Here is a 25,299-nt window from a genome sequence, read left to right on the forward strand (position 1 = left end):
TGATCTTGAACTCCTGAGCTCGAGAGATATTTCTGCCTCAGCTTCCCAAAGTGCTGAGATTAAGGGTGTGAGCCACTGCTCCCAGCCCTTCTTGCATTTTTGAGCTACACAAATGGCCTAGAACTATCTTCAGCATTTCGGAAGTACCATACTGTGTTCCAAGCAAAATGTAACATTGCCTATTGACAGTGTGGTTCCTAACTCAAGTGTACAGTGTGTTCTCATGACTGATGGCGCTAGAGAAGAGAAGGCTGTGATTGACCCAAGTACCTTAATTAGGCCAGGAAATACTCCCTGTTACTCTGATCTGAGGGTTCTGAGATTTATCTTCAAGGTGTAGAGGAGAATGAAAGTTAATTTGCCATGCTAAAAGGAAAGGATAAAGGGTTAAAGAAGACTTTTATGAAGCTTTGAAGTCTGAAGAAAGCTAGGTTACATTCTCTCCAAAGGTGTTTCAGTCACCCTTTTTATCTTAGGGTTTGGTGGTTATTTCATGCCCCCTAAAAACAATGTACCAATTATCCAGTGACTAGTGTTCCAATTAATTTATGGACATGAAGATTAACATGCAATCTGCTAATGCATTAATGAGTTTATGATGTTCAGAAATAGGAAGAACAAAACTAGTAAACCAGTTTTGAGTTTTATCAACTTCAGTGGTTAAATTAAAATGAAATAGCAACATTTGTTTTTATTCTCCCTACAAAGAAACTAATTATTTTCTTCTGGGTAATAATAATTAACAAAATTCCTATTGTGTTCCTGATCAGTTCACAGCTGGTACTTCGATAATCACAAAAATTTGGTTTTATGTGGTGACATAAAATTCCTGCCTAACTTGGGAAGTACATTAATTGTATACTATTGCCTGAGCTTATTAATTCTAAATTATGCCTCAATGAACTCCTCAAATTGGGAACAACATTTATATTAATAAACTGTAGTCAGTGAGAGGGAGCGAGTGAGACAGAGAGAGAGAGAGAAAGAGAGAGAGAGAGAGAGAGAGAGAGAGATTGTCATAAGAATCTACTACTGAGTGTAGAGTTTGTCTGCTCCAGGTGTTATAGTTAGGTTTAAAAAATTGTGATATATTTGAATAAATTCCAAAGGAACATCTCATCCATTCTTTTTTTTTTCAGACGGAGTCTCACTCTGTCACCCAGGCTGGAGAGCAGTGGCATGATCTTGGTTCACTGCAACCTCTGCCTCCCAGGTCCAAGCTATTCTCCTGCCTCAGGCTCCTGAGTAGCTGGGATTGCAGGTGGCCACCACCACATCTCGCTATTTTTTTGTATTTTTAGTAGAGATGGGGTTTCACCCAGTTGGACAGGCTGGTCTCGAACTCCTGACCTCAAGTGATCCGCCCCCCTCGGCCTCCCAAAGTGCTGGGATTACAGGTGTGAGCCACTGTACCCAGCCTCATCCATTCTTATAATGCATTTGTAGGCATTCTTCTTTCATTTAAGCAGGAAGAGGGAAGTGCTAGGTAGGCCTGGTATTTGTGGTTGAAATGTGTTCAGAGTGCTACCCTCCCTCATTCCTTGGAACTTTCTGAAGTGCAGGTTTGGACCAGAGCTGGCCTGGGGACGTGTTGGGTGTGCATCACTGAGGGAGTTCCAGGGCTATGCAGGGAAGCCCTGAGTGTGATGCAGCGATTCTTCTCTGTTGTGTTTACTCCCATGAGGGCTGCTATCCTTCATGTAACAGTACCTTTAGGAACTGGGACCATATATCTATATCTATATATTTCTAAGTTTCAAACTGTGCTAGCAACTAACAGGTAGTCAACTAGTGTTTGTAAGATGAATGAAGGGTAGCGCCAAGGAAGAATAGCATGTTTAGTCCTGGCTGCTAAAGGAGGTTTAATGATATTTGGCCAATGTGTGGTGATTAAGCCTCAACAGTTACATAGAAGAAAACATGTTTATACTCATGTGGCTTTTAGAATGCCATCGAAGGCTGGCACCGTGGCTCCTGCCTGTAATCCTAGTACTTTGGGAGGCCAAGGCAGGCAGATCACTTGAGGCCAGAAGTTTGAGACCAGCCTAGCCAACATGGCGAAACCACATCTCTACTAAAAGTACAAAAATTAGTCAGTTTTGGTGGCATACACCTGTAATCCCAGCTGAGGCATGAGAATTGCTTGAACCCAGGAGGCGAAGGTTGCGGTGAGCCAAGATTGTACCATTGCACTCCAGCCTGGGTGACAGAGTGAGATTGTCTTAAAAAAATGAAAGTCAGTAAATGTTACTTCTATCTTAAATTTCCAGTATAGGAATTTACAAATGACCTTTAATTTTTATGGATACATAATGGTTGCCATATTTATTATTTATGGGGTACATGTGATATTTTTATACAGGCATACAATGTGTAATGATCAAATCAGCATAACCGCAGTATCCAACACTTTAAATATTTATTATTTCTTTCTGTTAGGAACATTCCAATTCTACTCTTTCAGTTATTTCAACAATGAATGTTAACTATGACAAATTTTTAAATACAATAATATTTTATACTGATGAGGATATGTGAAAGACACATTCATGCAACCCTTTTGGAAAGAAATTTAGCAATATCTATGGAGAACTTGGACAATTTTTGTTTTCTTTAATTTGGTAAAATTCAGCATTTGGAAATCAGTTTTAATGAAATAATTCAAAATAAAAAATTAACTTTCTGTACACAAAGGTGGTCATCTGAGATTTATTTGAAACCATGAGAAATAGTGTGAGTTTTCAATGAAGTGGGAATGGTTAGTGAAATATTGCACATTGGCTAATTGGTGCTTCGCTGGTTTAAAATATTTTCAAGACTTTACAGTAATATGAAGAATTCTTAGATTAAGGTATAAAGTTTATACATCATTATCACAACTAAAATATACCATATATAGAAAAGCCTAGAAGGAAATATTATTAGATATAAGAAGAGAAAAGAGATTGGGAGAAAATCCAGGAAAATGTTAACATTTTTCAGTTGTATCTTTGGTTTGTCTTCCCAATTTTAGTAGACCCTTTTAATGATGCCTCCTCAACTCCCTTGTGTTAAGACTATGTGACTCTGCCCAGACTCCTCCTTCCTTCCTCCCCCACCACCCCCCACCTCCCACTACCCATTACAGATTGGACCATGAAGGACACCTGACTCATGCCAGGCAAATTGGATGTTTTCTTCTGGGAATTTAGAATTGGAAATTCAGAGAAAGCAAATCAGTTTGTATGCATGCCTTGGATTGAGAGACATGAACACTTTGGACTGGGGGTGCAGGCATCTTCTCCCACTTGCACAAATAAAGTGTATTTGCAGGAAAATAAGACAAAAGCAGATATACAAAGAAAGAAAAAGACAAGAGATTATGGGATCTAACAGAGGAACTGGTTAATCACAAGTTTTGAGTTTCTAATTTCTGGTTGTAGCCCTCATGAAGCCTGGCTGAGTACTACAAAATACTCTTGTACCTTATAATATACATTATTATTATTTATTCTCAAGTCAGTTTTTGTTACCTGCAATCAAATATTACTATATAAGATGGCTTTACCTTTGGGTATTTTTATAAATGTCTCTAGTGGGCGCATATTACTACTAGAATATTATTATAGTGTACATATGATTGATGTATTTTTTAAAAAGATATTTTATCAAGAGCTTTTGTTGACACACCATTTATAGCCAGTAAGAAGCATAGATTATTCATGGACATAGACTTACAGTGCTTCACTGATTTTGTTTTCTTATTTTTGGGAAATTTGATAATTTTATTTGCCTATAACGTGCAGTTATTTGTTATTATAAACAAACAATATGACCAATATCAATTTTAAAATGATAAAGGCAAGAACCTATCATTAAACGGGGTTATGTCCAGCCTGTTCTCTGCACCTGTGCCATTATCTAGCTTCTGTCCTTGACTCTTGCGTAGGCTAGACAAAAATTATGTTTGCCACCATCCAACCATTAGGAGTACTCATGGATAAAAGCATTACTGACTAAGGAAATTGTTCATAATATATTGTTTAATAAAAAAGTCGCAAACAGGATGCACAGTACGACACTAATTATATAAAATATTAAAATATATAAAAAAGCCTGAAAGAAAATATATCAATGTTAACTGTGGTATATTTCAGTTGTAGTTTTACAGATAATTTAAATTTTTCTGTTTGTACCTTGAGTTTTCCAAAGTTTCCATGGGCATATAAATTTAGTTGGTAATAAAATAAAAAGTTTTTTAAAAATTTTCAGTGGAAAGTTTAATAGACAAGAAAAGAAGAGAGACAGAGAAAGCTTCCTCATGCTGAGAAAGTGGGTCGCCCAAGAGAGGGTCTCCCAAACATTGTATTTTTAATGAAATTAAAATTACCTTAGTCACCAAAACAGTCTAATCAATTTTCCCTTCTTATTCCATCAGGTGTAGGAGTTTAAGAAAGAGAGAAGGATGGAAGGAGAAGTAGGGTGTGTGCTGCCCGGGATACGCTACCTGTGGGGGTCAGGCCCTCATGTTCTTCTTTAGGGGAGTGTTGATGAGGGTTGTTCCTGGTGGAGAAAATCCAAGGCTTAGAGTAGGTAGTGGCTGAGAGGTCTAGTTTGGAAGGAAATATTAGTTTTGAATTCTAGCTCTACTCTTTTATCTCTATGTAGACTTGGGGAATTACTTAGCCCTTGTTAGTGTTGGCTTTCTTATCTGTGAAACGATGCAGCTACTTCCTGGAGTTGTTGAGAGCAGGAAATGAGATAACATAATCAATCATTTAGCGAAGTCACTGGCTCATAGTACGCAGTTGTGGTGTTTTTTTTTTACTATTTACATAAATACTCTGTAGATACTCTATTAATCCTCTATTTCTACCAGCTATAATACCGCAAACATATGGTGCATATTCTGAGTTTCATTATTTTTGTATACACCTTTCATGCCCTTTTTTCTATATCTCTAGCAATTCTAAAAGTAGTTAAATCAGTGCTTCTGAAATTTGAATGCCCATATGAATCTCCTGTAGATCTTATTAAAATGCAGATTCTGTCTCTGTATGTCTGGGATGGCATTCAAGTTTTTAATTTTTAACAAGCTCTCACATGATGTAAATGTTGATGTCCAAAGATCACTTTTAGCAGCAAGGATTAGGATGGCCCAGCTCAAGTCTAACATCTGTGTGAAATCATGAACGGTGTCCCCAGACAGAATTGTCTTTCCTTTCTTTGGCTCTTGAAGCACATCATTTATACTCCTAACTTAGCACTTAGCACACTCAGCCTGCCGTGGTGTATGGCTGTATGCAACTCTGCTAACTGAACTCTCATTGCTAACTGAACTCTTGACAGTAGAGTGTGTGTTCAGCTTCTGAAAGCCGTCAGTGTCCACACAGGGATGTCAACGTATTCAACCCATGATTATCAAGTTACTGAACCGGATAGAAAATAATCAAATAATGTCCTAAAATAACATTGTTTTTTACATGAGCATTCACTTAGAAAACACCAACATCAATCAACTGAACTAGTGGAAATCATGAAAGAGAGTAGTGATGTGACCCATGCAATGGATGGTTTCGGCCACTTGGCAGGTGTTGACCCAATGACCACAACCAAGGAGGATTTAACAAGGGGAGTTTTATTACTTGCAATGAGTAAGGAAAACTCTTGGATAGTCCCCAAAGCAGTGTGTCTCCCCGAAGGAAGGTGAGAGCGGGGCTGTCATTATGCTGGTTGGCCGAGTCATTGTGTGAAAGGTAGGGTAAAGGCAGTGCAGGTACGGTCCTGATCATACTTCTTCATGTATTGCAGGTATAGAAAATGGTGAATAAGCTCCTCCCTAGGAGGGTTTTTAGTATGGTGATAAGGAGTGTTCACCAAACTTAATCTGCAACTCAGGAACCTCTCATTTTTGTTTTGCTGTAGCTGGGCTTCTTCCTAGAACCTTTTAAAATAGCAGAAACTCAGGGTGCTGCATCTACAGGTTACTAGGGACCCTGAGTTCCAATGTGAATGATCCCAAAAGGCAAATAAATAATGGTGATATCTTCCTTGTTTTAAAAATACGCTATAGAAGGCAGGATGGGATGATTTACTGAATGGGATGACAAAGCTATTCTGGGATGATATATTTTCCGCAGATAATCAAATAAACGAGCAAAAATTTGTTTTACAAATTTTGAGTCTTTTTCTCGGCTGTGCTTTAAATGGTGTTTCCTTGTGGGCCAGAGCCCAAAGTCGGATCCTTTTGCACAGAGGATAGACATGGAAGTAGTTGGCTTTGGGATAACATGGACTCACTTCTGTTGAGAGTAATTAGTGAGGAAAATTTGTGAGAACAGAGGAAGGTTCATCAGAAGTCTGCCCTCTCTGGACATTTTTTGATGGCTGGAAAGCAGGGCAACTGTCCTACCTGACTGTGGAGTTTGTTCAGTCCTATCATGGACATCTATTGCATCATTCCGACTCTCCTTCTCTGAAGTAATTGACATTTCATTTCAGAAGGACTTTCAATTCTGCTTAAAAAATCCAGTCAACATAAATAGAAGAGAAATTCAATTTTCAGTAACATTTTCCTCCGCTACCACTTATGTCCTTAGGGAAGCTTAAAGAATTTTCATCAGTACAATAAAAATGAATTGGATATGTTGCAAAACTTTTCAACACACGACTCAAAATTACTACTATTGCTAAGACATTCTTGTAAAGAAATCTTTTTGGGGAACTTAGCAACTACTGCTTTTGTGAAGTGGTCCCAGTGGGAATGAGGTTTATGCCTAACCCGTTTTTTAAAATTTAGTTTCTGCTTCTTGTGCCTGGTATCCAGTATTAGTTACAGAGTAAACAGTATTTTCCGAAGACTGACAGGGTCAGCTGTTCTGGAATGTGGCCGTTGACCTCCCTGATGGATTACTGCCCTGCAGGCTGCTTCCAAGTCAGTAGAAAGGTAAGCATTCTTTCTGTATAAGTGCAGATTGCTTTGGAACTTGTTACAATTTCAGCTGATAAAACTGAAAGTATATTCTGGGCATAGTGTCTCAAAGAGCACAGAGCTGTTACTTTGGGGGCAAGGTGATTTGTCGTGTCCACGCAACCATGATAGTTAAGCTGCTGGGTTTAGGGGAGGGGTGAGCTAGGTGTTGAATCTGGTTGTGTTGATTAAGTCATAAAGACCCACGAAAACATAAATACAGAACTCCTTTCCAAAGCTAGAAACACACGTAGTAATTCTGTTTCTGAGTCCTTTTTCCTAAAATCTTGTCAGTTTATCTTGGCTTGTTGTCTTTACTCCTGAAATAGCAATTTTGTGTGTGTGTGTGTGTGTGTGTGTGAGAGAGAGAGAGAGAGAGAGAGAGACAGATAGACAGACAGAAAGTGGCTACTAGGAACTACTAGGAAGTGTATCCTCTGTTGAAAGGGCCTGGAAATATATTGATTGCAAATGCAAGAGCAAAACCTGTTCAACCAAGGACCTCTGTGGATGTTACCATGAAAAAAGAAAATATATTGAAAGCCCCTTGAAAATTATATGTGCTATAATACAGTAGTTGAGAAAACGGAACATGCTGGACTTGATTCTTAACTGACCTTAGCCAGTTTGTGTTATAAACTCTGAAGGTATGAATTTAGTTTTATATCACAAATTACTGTTGTTATGTAGAAATTATCATCAATGTTAATAGTAGTGGTTTTTTTTTTTTAAAAAAAAACCCTCACATTTTACTTTGAGTAAGTTTTCAATAAAGGAATTGCATGTTTTCAGATGCAAAAATTAAAACCACTTTTCAACATTTTTACAGTTCTCACTTGATTAAAATATTTTCTAATGCTTCAAAAAACAATCTCAGAAATAATTTTAGAAAGAACATGTTTTCTCCACTAAATGGACTAAAATGTCTTTTTCACAGTCATTCAAAAAATATGGTCCAGGACCAAAATAAGGGGAAAACCAGTATCAGAAGAAGTTTGAAAGTCATATTCTAGTAGAAATGGTTTCTGTTTCATTGAAGAACGGTAATTACAAAGGTACATTTGTTAAGCTGTCATTACCATAATTGTCATCTACTGATATTTTGGGGTTGGCTTTTTTTATCTGCTTGGCAGCTTCAACAAACAATATTTGTTATATAGCGACAAATTCAACTTTAAGACATTTCTCTATAGACATTATCTTTTTACAAGCTGTGAGTACCCACCACAACTCTTCGAACTCACTACTGCTTGCCTACAGGAGCCATAAGGGATGCCTTAAAATGGGTGGTGATGGGAGGTTAAGTCTTCCAGTAGAGGAGTTGACAGTTGCTCCTTGAGAGTTTGAGGCTGCCAAGGCTGATAAATAGATTCAGGTAGGGATGCTGAGACAACCAGAAAGTGCTGGGAACCATTCTCTCGCTTGCCTACTCCCCTCTGCCTTCCCAATGCTGTGACCATCAATTGGAACACAGCTTTCTAGAGACAAAGGCATAAAGTCTGAACTAAGAGCAACACCAACAGATCAGAAGTTAGATGTTTGAGATCAGTGCTCAGTGCTGGGTCTGAGCTACAGTTGCATTAACCTCCTGGGTACCTGAAGCATGTGCTGAGTTTAGTATCCTGGTCCATCACTAAATGAGTGTGGAAGTTATAAGGGCTTCCGAATTGACCATGGCAGGAATAAATGATTCATGTTCTGGATATGTTATGTGGAATGATAAGAAACCCATTTAAAAAGCACCAATTGTCCCAGAAAAGGATCCCTGTCTTAGTAAAAAGATTTTTATCCTTGGAGCATGTAATGGGGAAGATCCTGGGTTGTCTGCACCATGTTTAGTAGATTGTCATTCTTTCAAAAGAAAACAGCATTTGTTTTTATTCATGCATTGTCTACCTTGTGTGGTTTCAGTAGTAGAGCATCTGTGTGTTTTTTGTGTGTGTGTGTGGAGAAGGAAGTTTCTTAAATGGTATGTGAGGGGAAATCACCACTATTAAAGTTAATTTATGTTTGGCTCTGATCCAGTAGATGAACAAGCAATTTTAATTGCTGCAAGTTCCACTTGGCCCCAGTTTTTGAACTCAGGCACAGAATCAGGCACTTATTCGGGAAGCGTGTGTATTGAATGCAAAGGAATGAAGTGAGGTGGCAGTATCTTGAACCAAATATTATCTGTTGGCGGTGATTTGTTTCCATTTTGAATGGAATTCTTGCTTGGCTACTGCAGTTTAAATTTTAATTTACTGTTTGGAGTGACCCTATGTGTTATATTCCTGAGAAAAGTCAATTTCCATCTTAAAAATGAATTACAAATCTTCTTTTTTTTTAATAGCCTTCTTAACATATAATTTATATACTATAAAATTTATCCTTTTACACTGTACATACACTTTAGTGATTTTTAGTATATTTTCAAAGTTGTGCAAAATCATCATCAATATCTAATTTCATAACATTTTCATCATCCAAAAGAGTAACTCTATTCCTGTTAGCAGTCCCTTCCTGTTCTGCCTTCCCTCCAACCGCTGGAAACCACAAATGATCTTTCTGATTCCATGAATTTGCCTATTCTGGACATTTTATGCAAATGAATCATATAATATGTGGCCTTTTGTGACTGGCTTCTTTCACTTACTGTACTTTCAAGGTTCATCCATGTTCTTGCATGTATTAACACTTAATTCCTTTTTATTGCTGACTCGTTTTCCCCGTATGGATATACCACATGTTTTACCATTCATATACTGATAGATACTTGTGTTTTTCCCACTTTTTTACAATTACAAATAATGCTGTCATGAACATTTGGGTAGAAGTTTTGTGTGGGCATATGTTGTGACTTCTCTTGTGTATATACCTAGCAGTGGAATTTCTGTGTAATACTGTAATTAAATGCATAGCATTTTGAGGAATTGCCACACTGTTGTCTAAAGTGGCTGTGCCAGTGTATAATTTCAGGAGTAACATAAGAGAGTTTCAATTGTCACACAACCTTGCCAATGCTTATTGTTGTTTGTGTTTTATTTTAGCCATCTTAATAGGTGTGAAGTGTTACCTCCTGGTTCTGCTTTGTATTCCCTAATCCCTATGATGTTGAACATCTTTTCATGTGCTCGTTGGCCGTTTGTTTTCTTTGGAGAAATGCCTATTCAAATCCTTTGTCCATTTTTTTAACATTGGGTTATTTGTCTCTTTATTGTTGAGTTGCAAGAATTCTTTACGTATCCTGGATACAAATCTTTTATCAGATAAATACCTTGCAAATATTTGTTCTTATTCTCTGTTTCAGTGGTCCCCAAACTTTCTGGTTTCCCGGAAGACAATTTTTCCACAGACGGGGCCAGGGTTGAGGGTGGTTTCTGGAAGAAACTGTGCCACTTCAGATCATCAGGCATTGGTTAGATTGTCCTAAGGAGCATGAAACCTGGATTCCTCACATGCGCAGTTCGTAATAAGGTTCATGCTCCTATGAGAATCTAATGCTGCCTCTGATCTGACAGGCTGGGGAGCTCCGGTGGTTCTGCTGGATCAGCTACCACACCTCCTGCTGTGCAGCCTGTTTCCTAAGAGGCCACAGACCGGTACTGGTCCATGGCCCAGGGGTTGGGGATCCCTGCTTTAATGTTTTTGGTCATACTTATCAGGGTTTGGATAGCATCTTTGAAGTCACATTTTTCCTACATAAATGTCATGTAGTTGAGGGAAATAATGTTACACGCTTTTACTGAGAAACTGCTTAATGCCAGACATTCTGTTAAGTTTCTTACACACAAAATTTACCATACTTAATTCTTGTAATAACATGGTGAAACCTGTCTCTACTAAAAATACAAAAAAAATTAGCATGGCGTGGTGGCTCATGCCTGTAATCCCAGCTACTCAGGAGGCTGAGGCAGGAGAATCGCTTGAACCTGGGAGGTGCAGGTTGTGGTGAGCTGAGATCATGCCATTGCACTCCAGTCTGGGCAACAAGAGTGAAACTCTGTCTCAAAAAAAAAAAAAAGAAAAGTTTCGCATCTCAATCATTTCTAAAATATATTCAAATATTCAAACGTATCTCTGAAAATGCATGGAAGAGAAAGCATTCACCACACAGTGCTGGTGCTATTTATCTAGTCTCCTGTGACACCTGTGATGAAGTGATTTGTTCAGAGGAGAAGTTAAAGTGCACAGTGGCTGGAGAGTAGCTTAGGGTAGGGGACCTGACGGCTGCTTATGAGCTGTGTAACTGTGTCTTGCTTTTCCAACTCTGAAATGGGTATATTCGTTTGATTTGGCTGCCTTACCAAATATCACAGACTGGATGGTTTAAACAACAGAGGTTTGTTTGTTTCCTCAAAGTTCTGGAGGATTGATGACTGAAATCAAAGTATCAGCACAGTTGGCTTCTCCCTTTTATAAATATTTGTAAATTTATTTTTAATTTAAATTTTTTTGCCACCTCGAACTTCTTTTTGAAGAATAGTTAGTACAGCAAATGTCATAATGCAGATGTGGACAGTTTGAAAAAATTAACTGGGGCCAACATTAACTGACAAAGAACAACTTTCACCTAAATCATCATAAAACATGTTTAAGTTAAAAAAAAAAGTAAAAAAGAAAAAAGTTAAAAAAGGTAAAAAGAAAAAAAGGGGGACAGCAGGTGTTTCAGGTTGAACAGGTTTAGCAGCCAGTTATTACCCTCACATGTATCTAATACATGCAATCCTGGCTAGAGTGTAACAAAGTGGAAATAGGAACACCGTAATCCCAAACTTCCACTGAAGCTCATTCTTTGTACACACCTGTGAAGCCCACCCTCATTCCCCTAGTGCTCCCAACTCAATTGGGCCTGGTGACCCAGGAGCATGTAGATCTTCTCTTTAATTTTGTCTTTGTTGTAAGACTGGCATGTCTGGGTATCAGCTCTTTAAACCAGGCAGCTGAGGTCTGCCAGATTGTCAATAGAATCAAACAACTGATGAAATCACTGTGACAGAGGGGCTGTTAGGACCATTCTCTTCAGATAGTCTTCATTTATTTTACAAACACCGTCCATGCATTCATTCACAGATTCATAGTCAGCATAAGTTCTGTCTTCTGGCTTTTTGGTAGGCTCTGCCAGCAAGGTGGTATGAGATCTACCAAACTCTCTTCACGGCAGCTGCTTGCTCACCCTGTGGCACCAGGGTAGGTTTCCCCTAAGGCTGCTCTCTTTGACTTGTAGATGGCCATCTTCTCAGTGAGTCTTCCCAGGGTCTTCCCTCTGTGAGTGCGTGGGTTCTAATTTCTTCTTAGAAGAAACCACTCATAATGGATTAGGGCCCACCCTAATGACTCCATTTAACCTTAATTACCTCTTTAAAGAACCATTCTTTACATACAGTCACATTCTAGGGTATTGGGGGATGAGGACTTCAACATATGAATTTTTGGGGCACAAAGTTCAGCCCATAACAATGGGGAAGATAATAATATCTACCCTGTAGAGTGATTTTGAAAGTTAATTGAAATAACATTTGGAAAGCCTGAAAGCAGTACCTAGCACAGGGTGAGTGTGCTAAGGAACTGTGCGATATGAGGGTTATTCTACTACTGTCTAGTCACACCTCGATTGTGAGTTTGTTGAGGTTCCAAATCCAGGGATTGTATCTTTTAATTTTATTAAAAGTCTTTAGGCATTAAACTCACACGCTGAGCACGAATTGAGTTTCTTTTTGCAGCCACAGCATAATTCTTTTTTTTTTTGCCTTGGGAGATTTAGGAAGTTCCATTCACTTAAGATTTTAACAATTGCCTTCCTTTTGACACATACCAATCTTGTATGTTAATCAATCCGTAAGATTTTAGTTTTCCAACTTGTTAGGACAATAACCAGCATAAATAATTCCCGTTCTGGAATTTAGATTTGAGTCAAAAGAGGAAGCTCCTTTTGCCCATGAATCTAATATAGTGTTTCTGAATTTATCACCCTGAAGGATAGGTTTATTTCCGACTCTGTGTTTATTTCCTACTCAATGTTTCACTTCTCAAGCTTTCAACCCTTCCATCGTGATGCAGAATAAATTCTGGAGCAACCCTGCCTGACAACAGAGGATCGACTGCAATTGCTTGGAAGGATAGAGCTTCACAACACGCTTTAAAAAATTTTTTCTTATGAAGGAAAAGCTGATACAGAATTTGAGTTACAGTAAACAAACAGACGCCACTAAAAAACAGGTGTTAAAAGGATGTTTTAAACAGGCTGAGGGATTAAATCACCTTAGAGATTAGTTTTAGTTTACTATGAAATCCGTTTATATTCTTCTATGACCACCCATATATTTTGAATTGCTGCAAAATATAGGGATAATCATTTACCATTAAGTTGCCCAACTAATTTTCTTTAAGGCATGTAACATTTTCTAAAGAATTCTGAAAAAACTTGTTTCACTGAAAAAAAAAATGAGTTTTATCTTCTATATCATAACTTTATTCCCTGTGAAAAAGCCAGAATAATGAAGAACAAAATCTGTTTTTGTGAAGGAAAACACTTTTATTTCATGGTATTTTTAAACATCATTTTGTCAACTCTCCGTGGAATAAAGTTGATAACACCCTTTGAATGTATGTTTGCATGTCATTATAGTTTTAATTAGTTATACTTTTGCTTTTTCTCTTTAAGCAACATTTAAAAAAATCTACAAAGTAATACATAAATATCTACACTACTGGGATGCAAATTGGAATTTGGAAGTGGTAGACCTGCTGATTTTTTTGCTGTCTGACTATTACATTTGTTCTTTTTAACTGATCTATTGGGTGTATATTCTAGAGTTATTTTATTCTGCTGCAACAGCTATTAATGAATTCTTTGATTGTAGCTTTTTGTCACGTGCATCTTTATTGGTTCAGGGAGCCTAACCTGTTGGAAGATTATGCTGAAGAGTTTGCTTTTATATCTAGGGACGTTTATCATTATCTAAGGCCAGCTGCCTGACTTCTCTTCAGTGCTCTGTTTATAGGGTTTGAACATCTATAAATGGAAACACTAGCTAACCAGAAATTATCGCTAGGGCTCTCTGATAGTGTCCTAGGCACTCACAACTTGGAATGTCCTGCAATATCTAACATATAAGCAGGTCAAATCATTTTCTAGACAGAATCCAAACCTCTGTGTCTCTCAGTCTTTCTCTCCACATTATCTTTCAATATGGAACTTGAAAAGCATGAAAAAAGAAGCTTATTAAACAAGAATTTAGAGGAGAAACTGACGGTAAGACATGAGATTTAGCACACACAGATTTATAATGAAATTTACAGGGTGGTAGAGAAACTGTCACAGATAGGAAAAGTTGCACTAGCCAGCCTCTGTTTCCATGTTTTTTCTGGTCAATAACTTTAACATTAATGAGTTTCATGGGCTTTCCTGAAAACAATGTAATAAAGTTATACATAAAATGTCAGTACACACATACTGGCAAATTTGATTTAGTTAAATGATGTTGTTTACCTTCATTTTAAAAACTGGAATCCATTTATTTTGATATCTCCTTGTGATCGCCTGAAAGATTGTTTTATTTGCGTATGTGAAGCTTAGCAAGTGTTCAAAGTCTAATTTTTCTCAGAGATACCAGGAATCTGTGTCATGAAAAATAAACATTATAGAATATTTTAATGTTTTATTAAGTTTAATGAACTTCTGGTAGGTATAAGGATAAAGTTTTTTTGCCATGGAAGTTATAAAAGTAATTTTGCCTTGATACTAAGCAATTAAATGTCAATGATTAATAGTGGTCACTTATATTTGCTCAAATATAAAATATACTGTAACTTTGAGTTGAATGTGCCATCCATGGTTCATCTGATGAGCATAGGTAGCTAATTATGTTTGTAAATTTACTGTGGCTACAGAGTTAACATTAGAACAGGCCATAACTAATTTTAATGTCAGCATAAGTAACAGAAAGTAAGATTATATAGACTAAAATAAGACCAAATTCTTGGCAATACATTGTTCTAGGTGTATGAAGTTGAGGTTTATGGACTATTCAAGATATTAAAAGAAGAAAAATGGAAAAAAAAGAACCATAATGGGTTGAACGTACCCAGAGTGTGTTAGAATCTCAAGGTCTTAAAGTAATATATTGGATAAAATATAACCTTTTCTTAAAAGAATCAGGTCATCATTTTCAGTACCCACTGTGGAGCTCTGCTCTAGTTGATTGTCCAAACATGTAGTGGCCACAGTAGTTTGCTTTTTGACTGTTTGGAAAGGCCATGTGTCCTTCTAGGGCTAATCAGGGATTTTGAATCAGAAAAGGCATGGTGAAAATTCCTGCCCACAACTACCAAACATAAGACTATGGGTTTTGTGTCATTTTTCCAAGTCTCAGTTAATTCATGTGTAAGATAGGGAACAGTAATAACTAATCTGAAGTCTTTGTGAAGAATAAAAACTGTAATGTATATGAGATCCCTAGCCAAAGCCTATTTTTAAACTGTTTTTGGCCTGACTCACTTAAGAAGCACATGGCCAAAATTTTTAATGTAGAAAGAGAAAAGTTAAAAGGCATTTAAAAGTAAAAGGAAAACCCAGATATGGTAAGCATTAAGGGTTAGTGGTCATAAAACCTTTATGGAACCAGATAGGGAGTAAGTAAATACATGAATAAATAGTTGCTATGAATTAGTGTGAAATTTGACCCTGAGCTTCCTGGCAGTCTTTTCCAGGAAGTTTTGCAAGTAAACATAGCGAACATGGGGCAAGTGCACAAAGTGAAGACGGAGCATTCTTCTTATTTGAAGTGATTCAATGTATTAGCATTTCACTTTCTGGAAAGTCAGACACTGTGCACGCCTGACTTTACCCTGAATACAGCTATAAATCCAGAATCCAAACCTCTGTGTCTCTCAGTCTTTCCACATTATCTTTCAATTTGATTGTAGCTTAGAGGAAGTAGCTTTCCTCATGAACATTACTCTGTAGCAGAGGCCTAGTCAGATTGACTTCCAAAAATTGGGGGAAAATATGGTGGCACATCAGGGGCATGAGAACAGTCACCTGCACTGAGAAGTGAGGCTGTTTTGGGGATGGGGGAACACATGAAAGCCCAGTATCTGGGGTAATTAAGTGTACAAGCAAATGGAGCTAAGGAACCTGGCACCTTTCAGATACAGGAGTTCTGATGACACTGTTATCAAGAAAAGCTTCGCTTATGCTCAGTGTTTTCTATTTAAGAGTTGGAAAATCTGTATCTTTGAGGGTTTCCAGTAAAAGTTATTTTAGTTGAACTTTTTTTTTGTTTATGTGAAAATACCCAAAACTTCAATTCATCTAGCATTATGTTTCATGTTAATACCAATGTAACAGTATGACTGGCTAGTTTGCTGAAGACAGTTGAAAAATGTATTTTTGTGGAGTTCACTATTTATTATAAATAGTAAAGTTCATAAAAGTCTGGTTTTTAAAAGAAGAAAATATTTTTCCAATAAAATATTTAAATATGGATACATTATAATATTGTATTATGCATTTGTTTAAAATTAAAGCCATATTTCTCATAAGGATCTTTACTATGAACAGTGTTATAGCATGTGTCATACACTTAATATGCATTATTGGTTTTATTTGAAAAAATTTCTAAGATAAGATCTATAGTAAATAAGAAAGTCAACAGTCTGCAGCATTTTAAATTTCATCAGTTTATTCCACACAAAGATAAAAGAAGACAAAATAAGAAAAAGACAAGATAAAAGTAAAACAAGATTCTTTGCTGCATATCTAATATAAATCTTGTCTTACGCTGGGTGAGTGAATTGCTGCTTTTAAGTATTGATTTTTGCCCTCAATTTGTTGCTGTTTGCTGATTAAAATATTGCTAGGTACTTACCATTTGAAGGTGCCTCTTTTACATCTATTAATCAATACATAATCAGAAGTAAAGGAACTATATTAAAATCCTTCAAAATTTCTTAAATCTACCAATGCTAAGTGAAATTTCTCATAATTTGGTTGGTATTATTCCAATATTTCAAAGGAGAAGAAAAATCAATTAACATAGGCTCAGAAGGACATTTCCACCCCTCTGAAAACCATCTATTAGCCATGTGGAATATCTTAGTCATTGATTCTGCTAAATCAGATTAAACTAAAGCTATTCTTGTGGGAAATAGTAGGGAGGTGTAAAAAGGGAGGAAACTATTTTGTAACAATACATTTCAGTTTGGTTAGTTCCACCATAATTGCTGTTGAGGCTGAATGGATTCTTTGTTTTTGCTGTCACATATTTTCCAAACCCTGTTCCTGGGAACTCTGATTTTCCAAGCTCTTCATAAAAAGTGGTTCTGGTTTGTGCTCAAGAATATTCAGAAAACACTGAGCAGGGAATGAATTATACAATAAATTTCCCCTTTGAGACTCATATTTGTTTTTTAACATACTAAAGACTGTGAGGCACTCTGGAGGTTAATCCAATGTTTTCTAAACTCACCTACCAATGTAATACATTTTAATGTGTGTGCAATAACTGAATATTCTGAAGAACTAGCAGTGTTCTCTGCAACATACTTTAGGAAATGTTGTGTTAGCATATTAATTTGTAGTCTGATTTTATTTATGAGTGACATTTTTGGAATAATGATAGACAAAGCAATACGTTCAAACTGGGTGTGTTTATATTTATAACATGAAGCTACTTCTGGAATAGTTTAAGAAATAGGTACTAGTTTCTATGTATTATGTTTAATAAATAAGTAAAACTAAGACAACAAATCTTGACTATTTTCTAAACTTCTTTTAGACTATAAATGCATCAACAAAGAATTTTACTTATATTTACTTTCAATTGAAATTTCATAATGAAAAGAAAAAAATCATATATTAATATAGTAAAAATAATCATGTACCTCCAGGCATTCTGATATAATAATGGTTTCTTTCTCTAAGAGATTATAAGAACAAACAGATCTCATGCATAAATTTAATAATTTCTATTGCATTAATGTAATATGTCTCAAGAGATAATTTTATCTTCTCAAATAATGAATGTTCAATAATATTACAAAAATAATAAGAGTATATGATGCAACTTATTTTATATTGAAACTTGGTACAATCAAATCAACATAGTAGTCAATATCTGAATGTCATAAATATTGCTTCCTTGAGTAAAAAAGCAACTCTTTGAGACTAAGAAAAAAAATAGGTCAACTGACAATTAGGTTTTTTTTTTTGATAAACAGGATGTATCTAATATAAGGAGCTGAAAACTTACATTTTAAATAATTTTACTTTTTATATTTAAAATTTGATTGATTTTGAATTTGAGGGTGAAAGGCTTATCAAATGATATGTAAATTTACTTATGATCTCATAATAAAACATTCTTCTTGATTTCAGAAAAAAGGATTCCTACGACTTACTTATTTTTTATTTTATTTATTTATTTATTTTCTTTTGAGACTGAGTTTTGCTTTTGTTGCTCAGGCTGGAGTGCAATGGCAAGATCTCGGCTCCCTGCAACCTCCACCTCCCGCGTTCAAGTGATTGTCCTGCCTCAGCCTCCTGAGTAGCTGGGCCTACAGGCGTGCACCATCGTGCCCGCTAACTTTTGTATTTTTAGTAGAGATGGAGTTTCGCCATGTTAGCCAGGCTGGTCTTGAGTTCCTGTCCTCGGGTGATCCGGCTGCCTCGGCCTCACAGGTGTGAGCTGCCGTGCCCGGCCCATACCACTTATTTTTAAATACAGCAAAAAAGAAAATAAACGAAACAAACTGTTGTTAAAATGTAAAACTACATAGAACTATACATTTCAGAAATCTGTGATAATCCAGTGGAGGATAGCTCTTTAAATAAGCCTACTTGATTGATTGATTGATTGATTGATTGAGTCAGAGTTTCGCTCTTGTTGCCCAGGCTGGAGTGCAATGGCGCGATCTCTGTTCCCCACAACCTCAGCCTCCTGGGTTCAAGCGATTCTGCTGCCTTGGCCTCCAGGGTAGCGGGGATTATAGGCGTGCACCACCATGCCCAGCTAATTTAGTATTTTTAGTAGAGATGGGGTTTCACCATGTTGGTCAGGCTGATTTCAAACTCCTTACTTCAGGCAATCTGCCCACCTCAGCATCTCAAAGTGCTGGGATGCCAGTCATGAGCCACCATGCCCAGCCAAAATTATTTATTAATTCATAGCTTCATTAATACAAATAAAATTAATTACTTTCTAAGAAGAAATTATTAACAAACAAAAAACATGAGACTAGTGCTTGGTTATAATTCCTGATATCGTTATCTGATGACAGGTTTGAGTGGTGCTGGTGAGCATCTTCGGAGATGCAACGTAGTGCCTATTAGGTGGCAATGTACCCGGAAAAAACAAAGAATGCTTTTAAATCAATATACATTCCTGGACACTTATTTTGAATAAGACAAAGTACTAAGGGCTGCAGTGGGAACATACATGATAAAGAACATCCTAGCCCTCGAGGCAATTATTATGCTTTGATTATTTTTAAGTACATTATGATGTAATGACCATAGGTTTTAGCAGCTCAGAAATATTCTAAGTGTACAAACCATTGACACCCCAATTTCTCACATAGCCCTGTCGTAGCTAGTCTATAATTATTCCTCAGAATGTCTTAACAATGGGAATGATTGTAAAGCATTTTATGCTGTAACTTTTTTGTTGTTGTTTTGAGACGGAGTTTTGCTCTGTCGTCCAGGCTGGAGTGCAGTGGCGCAATCTCTGATTACTGCAAAACCTCTGCCTCCCGGGTTCAAGCGATTTTCCTGCCTCAGCCTCCCAAGTAGCTGGGATTACAGACACACGCCACCACGCCCAGCTAATTTTTGTATTTTTATTAGAGGTGGGTTTTCACCATGTTGGCCAGGCTAGTTTGGAACTCCTGAACTCAGGCAATTCGCCTGCCTTGGCCTCCCAAAGTGCTAGGGAGTGAGCCACGGCGTGAGCCACGGCGCGTGGCCTGTAACATGTTTTTATTCTGCCATAATATCTACTTATATATTTATCTCTCTTTCTAATTGTGTCTAACTAGAGTCATTGGTAACAGGCACTCACTCAGAAGGCCCTGACATACCTGAAAACAAGTCATCTATTCTGCCTATGTTTCTGTTGTGTTATCTAGATATTACTTTCAGTATGGCATGGAATGTTGTTTCTGACCTACATATTATTCCTTACAAGGCAACTTTATATAAAAAGTAAGTATAAATGTTAATTACATTTAATACATGGTAAATCTCTGGGGGTAAGGTACTGGATGTATGTATCTTTATTCCATAATTGATTGCATCAATTTTTAATAAACTAATTTTGGTGATGACCTAAATGAAGGAAAGATAGATAAAAACATGCAAACAAAAACCTTTTATTTTTTTTAGCATTTCATTATTTATTTTGGAAACCTCCTTCCATTTCTCTGCTACTCATAGAGTCCACCAATGACTCTTGCTATGTTCTGGATTCAACTGATAAAGTTGCCTTGAATGTCCATTTTGTCTGAGTGATAATTTTGATGGTAGAGCCTATGGGCTGCTTTGCCCCCATACCTTAACCCCTTGTACTGTCAGCTCATGTTTGATTTTATGGGTGACATCATCCTGGGCTATGGTAGGCACTTCAGCATCTTTAAGGATGCAGCTGCCCTCCCTAACGTGTTTGTGTTGCCTACTGTGCATCCTACGCCTCCACTTGGCACATTGCCCACGATGGCCCATTCATCATTGGTATATTTTAAATTTATTATCCACTTTTCTCCAGAGATGGCATCCAGAGTTGACATCTAAAATACCCTGTGGAAATAATTATTATCATTAAACAAATGGGCGGTAGAGACCAAAATTTCATGTTAAGTTTCTCAGTAAGCATCCCTTAACTGGAAGGCAACTGGAGGGAATTTAGAGCCAGGATACTCCGAGTTTCTGAACCCTGTGTCACTCCTGAATTTTTAGAAAAAATAATTAATCTTTTCCTTTCTTAGGGAGGTAAGACATTTCTGAGATGTCAATAAGGGAATTATAGGATTGATCTCTCTGCACCAGATGTTAGAGATTTGATAATTAAGATAATGTTCTCCAAAAAACTGAGACAACCCTCAAGTATTATGAGTAATTAAAACATTCTGATCTTACCCCAGGTGAAGTATAGTTGTAAATAGTAACCACAAATTCTGATTATTTGGCAGACCAAAGTGAAAAACTAAACAGTTGAAAAACCTAAATCTCTTTTGCATAAGAAATAATTCTGTCTTGTTTCTCGCCTCTTCTCCTTTGAGCCAATAACAAATAAAAATTTAAAAATTCCAGAAGAATCTATAGTATAAAATTTAAAGAACAGGAGAGGAGAGGAAATATGCTGACAGTGGTGGATGATGAGGCTCATTGGGAAATTGCTAAGCAGTGAGAATTAAAGACCGAATGTGCATAATGGCAGAATGAGGAGAAATGGAAAAACGAAAAAGCGGGTGTGTACAGGTGTTTAATTGACATACCTATGAAACTCTAAATGAAGAATCTGTGTCTTCTCTCTCTCTCTCTCTCTCTCTCTCTGTGTGTGTGTGTGTGTGTGTGTGTTTATGGTGACAAGGATTCTTATTCCAAAGGGGTTTTCTATCTCTCCCTGAGTGTCAACTAGTATGGTGAGGAGCATGTTTGATCTGATTCCAAGAGACTGGTATTACAGTTAAAGTTGTGCTCGTGTGGCCTTTGATATATCACTTAATCTTTGGCTTCTTTATCTACAAAGTGAAAGGTTCGATTGGGTTTGAAAAGACTGCTATGCTCTTTAGCATTTTATACATCTGTCAAAAGTGCTGCCTGGCTGTGGATTTACTAAATTCTCTCCGTACTAAATGATGCCTATTTATTCAAATATTAGGAATCTTAAAATAGTTTCTATTTTTATATTATCACTGATCAAATGTAAAATAGAAGTCCTTGTTATTAGATGAAACCTTCCTCTTAGAATAGAAAGTTCACAGTTCAGTACTCAAGAATTAAATTACATATTTATCTATGTTTTCACTGAGAAATAACAAAGATTCAGGAATTGGATCATGGGTAAATATTGTGGAATAAATGAAAAAAGTAGAATGTAAGTGCCTTAATGTTTGTAATGAAACATCCAAAATAAAGCATTTTATTTTCTCACACTTAACCTAAAATGAAGTGGATGCTGTGTTTCCATTTGGAATAAAAATTAATATACACACAGACATATATAAAATCTATGTGTTAAATATTATTTTGAAAATGGTTTCTTTAGCTCTTATTCATTCTTTTTTTGTCATTCTTACCACTCCCTGCAACGTACCTGACACAGATATCTTAGTCCCTTTGCAACCTTAATTTTAGCCCCTCTGCATCACTGGTGGTTAAGGAAAAAGTGGACTCACAAGTATTGCCAAAGCCTAGCCACCATTTTCATTATTTTCTTTCTTACATTAAGAAAAATGAGGGCTGTATCTATTGGAACCCGGGGAGGGGAGCTGAGAGTTGAGAAGTGAAACTGATAAGGATCCAGATTTCTACTTTATGGTTCAAATCAAGTTCTCGAAGCCATCCAGTCCTTTGAAATCCACTGCTAATTAAAGCAGTGTCTGCTGATAATGTAAGTCTGAGACTCACTGTTTGAATGGATCTTTTGATATAGCTTTGTGTGATGGTGAATAACAGAAGGGAGATAGATGGATTGCAGGCTTTAACCGAGCTGTGCTTTCACAGTGACATTTATAGCATACTGTACGTGCGGCGAAATATTTTCTAGGTTCTCATTGTGAGAATTACAATTATGTATCTAGTTGTTCTGTCCCAAGTACGGCTCCCCTAAGGGAATGACAAATAGACTGTGATATTAGTGATGGAATTACATTAGAGAATCATCTGCTTTATTTTGCTACATGAACTTCATGAAAATAAGGAGATGGTTTAAAAAAATAGTTAGAGGATGTTTGTAGTTCAGTTGCTGGTCTTTTGTAATTATTTATAACTTAAAATTTCCTAAGGATCCTTTTATTAATTTTCTTCTCTGTTAATGGGTATTTTCTTGCATGGGTAGCTTCTGGGAAGATGTGCCCCCCAGCCTGTTCTTCAAAATAGGCCTAGTATCCTTATAGCTGTCACAGCAAAGCAATTCAGAGACCACCTCATGATTTTAAATACTAACTTGATGACCTTCGTCTTAGGAGCAGATGAGAGAGCCCATAGGAATGCTTTCCTGAAGCTGTTATAATTTCTCTGGGGATATCATGTCTTAATGGGAGACTGAAGGAAGAAAACGTTAGCATGAATTAATACGATTATCACAGAGAGTAGGGCATTAATTTAGAATATGAAGGAAATATATAGGAAATAGAACCTTTTTTTCATCCCTATTTTGTTTTTCCACTTCAACTCAGCTTTCGGTCTTGGAACTCTGGCATGTTTTGTTGTGCCAGTTGCTTCTGCTTATTCATTCATTCAGCCCAGGTGTCCTCTGCCTGCAGCTTGCAGACCTCCTGCCTGTTAGTCCTTCTTTGCATGGGGTGGGGAAGGAAAAGGAGGAGCTGGTCTTAGAGACCTTTGAGGAACCCCCTTCTTTTTACCCCTGCTTTACAGTTGTGCCTTTGTGGAATTTGCCTTCCTTGACTGGCACCCTACAGGGTTTGCAAAGGCATTTATACTAGGGTCTCTTCTTGGCAGCTCCTCTTTATCTGGCAGTCTACCTCTATCTCCTTTTCATCTTCCAGAAATTTACAATGTGCTTTCTCATACTGATTTTTCTCTATGCCAGGTCTCTTATTTTTGGGGGTTTATTGTTTAAAATTCCTTCACTCTCATTTTAATAGTGTTCAGTGAAGACTATGAAATAAACACCTGTGTTCCATTAGTGATCTTGACCCAGACGCCCCTCAATTTATTTTAAAAGCTTGCTCTCCATGCTGTATTTGAGTTGGAAAATATTTTCAGTAAATGATGGGTGCTGTGGAACCTCCCTATTCTTTATTGAGAGATGCTGAGATCTGGATGTGTCTTCCAGCATTCAGATGTTGAAACTTAATCATCAACTGATAGTATTAGCAGGTGGGGCTTTTAAGAGGCAATGAAGCCAGGAGGTCGAGTGCTAGTAGATGAGAGTAGGACCCTCATAAAAGGGCTTGCAGGAATGAGTTTGTTCTCTTTGGCTTTTCTGCCATGTGAGGACCCAGCGTTCCTCCCTTTTTTGCCTTCTGTCCCTTCCACTGTGTGAGGATGTCTAGGAGACACCGTCTATGACAAATGAGCCTTTACCAGACCCAAGACCTGCTGGCACCCTGATCTTGGACTTTCCAGTATGTATTTCTGTTCTTTATAAATTATCCAGTCTCAGATATTTTGTTATAGCAGCAAAAATCAACCAAGACTAAAGGTAACTTAACTATGTGAAACCATTGCATGAGTTACGTTATTTGGAATGCCAGAAATTCTGATCATATAACTAAAATTATGTCATAAAGTTTGAAAATTTCAGTTTGAATGACAGGTTATAATCTTTACTCTTTTTCTTAGCACAAGAAAATCATTTGCCATAGTGATTTTGGTGGTTAAATGCTGGGACTCTGGGGTAAGAATCAAATCTGGACTCTATTTGCTTAACTTAAATGAGCCACCGTTTTCTCATTTGTAAAATGGGCTGTGACTTGCCTCATAGAGCTGTCAGATGGACTAAAACTGTGGAAATATTTGAAAAGCACCGCACATAGTAGAAACTCAGTAAGTGATATGGTAGTCATTAGAGAAACGAGAATCACAGTGGTATACAAGTTACTTCTTGTGTCTGGAGAAACCCTGGAATTGTGATTGCGGATTGTTTTCTTCAGGAAAAATCCACATAGGATTTCAAACAGCTGTCAGACCAGAGACAATGCTTACTTTCCCACTAAGAAGTATGCCATGAAAACGTTTATTAATTTTTAACTGTATTTTTGTTAATAGACAAAATCTAGACATCCTCACACAGTGGAAAGGACAGAAGGCAAAAAAAGGGAGGAACGCTGGGTCCTCACATGGCAGAAGAGCCAAAGAGAACAAACTCATTCCAGCAAGCCCTTTTATGAGGGTCCTACTCTCATCTACTAGCATTCGACCTCCTGGCTTCATTGCCTCTTAAAAGCCCCACCTGCTAATACTATCAGTTGATGATTAAGTTTCAACATCTGAATGCTGGAGGACACATGTGAAGTTACACAGTTTTGAAAACAAGAATTTTTAAAAAATGTTTTGTAGCGACAGGGGTTTTGTTATATTGCCTAGGCTGGGCTTGAACTCCTGGGATCAAGCGAGCCACCTGCCTTGGCCTCCAAAAGTGCTGGAATCATAGGCGTGAGCCACTGTGTCTGGCCTCAAAAACAAG

The 25,299-nt window shown here is 37.2% G+C and overlaps 1 protein-coding gene and 1 long non-coding RNA gene across 7 annotated transcripts in view; both read left to right on the forward strand.

Annotated features, from left to right (window-relative positions):
* Nucleotides 1-13,972: 13,972 nt before the first annotated feature.
* MLIP (muscular LMNA interacting protein) overlaps nucleotides 13,973-25,299 on the forward strand; it is a 271,628-nt gene continuing 260,301 nt past the window's right edge. For 3 of the 6 annotated variants that reach the window (XM_032299721.1, XM_032299720.1, XM_032299727.1), the window contains exon 1: nucleotides 14,100-14,183. Coding sequence is in view for 3 of the 6 variants with exons in the window: in XM_032299726.1 (XP_032155617.1) it covers nucleotides 14,121-14,183 (63 nt within the window). In the remaining 3 variants the exon portion in view is untranslated. Of the gene's footprint in view, nucleotides 14,184-25,299 lie in introns of all 6 variants that reach the window. The other 3 variants (XM_032299726.1, XM_032299718.1, XM_032299733.1) reach the window with 3 other exon arrangements.
* On the forward strand, nucleotides 19,094-21,225 carry LOC116565852. The gene is made up of 2 exons (XR_004275623.1): nucleotides 19,094-19,614; nucleotides 20,835-21,225. It is a non-coding gene; the product is annotated as an uncharacterized LOC116565852 (long non-coding RNA).

This window comes from Sapajus apella, unplaced genomic scaffold (assembly GCF_009761245.1).
Source record: "Sapajus apella isolate SASKATOON/1434 unplaced genomic scaffold, GSC_monkey_1.0 scaffold41, whole genome shotgun sequence".
Lineage (NCBI taxonomy): Eukaryota > Metazoa > Chordata > Mammalia > Primates > Cebidae > Sapajus > Sapajus apella.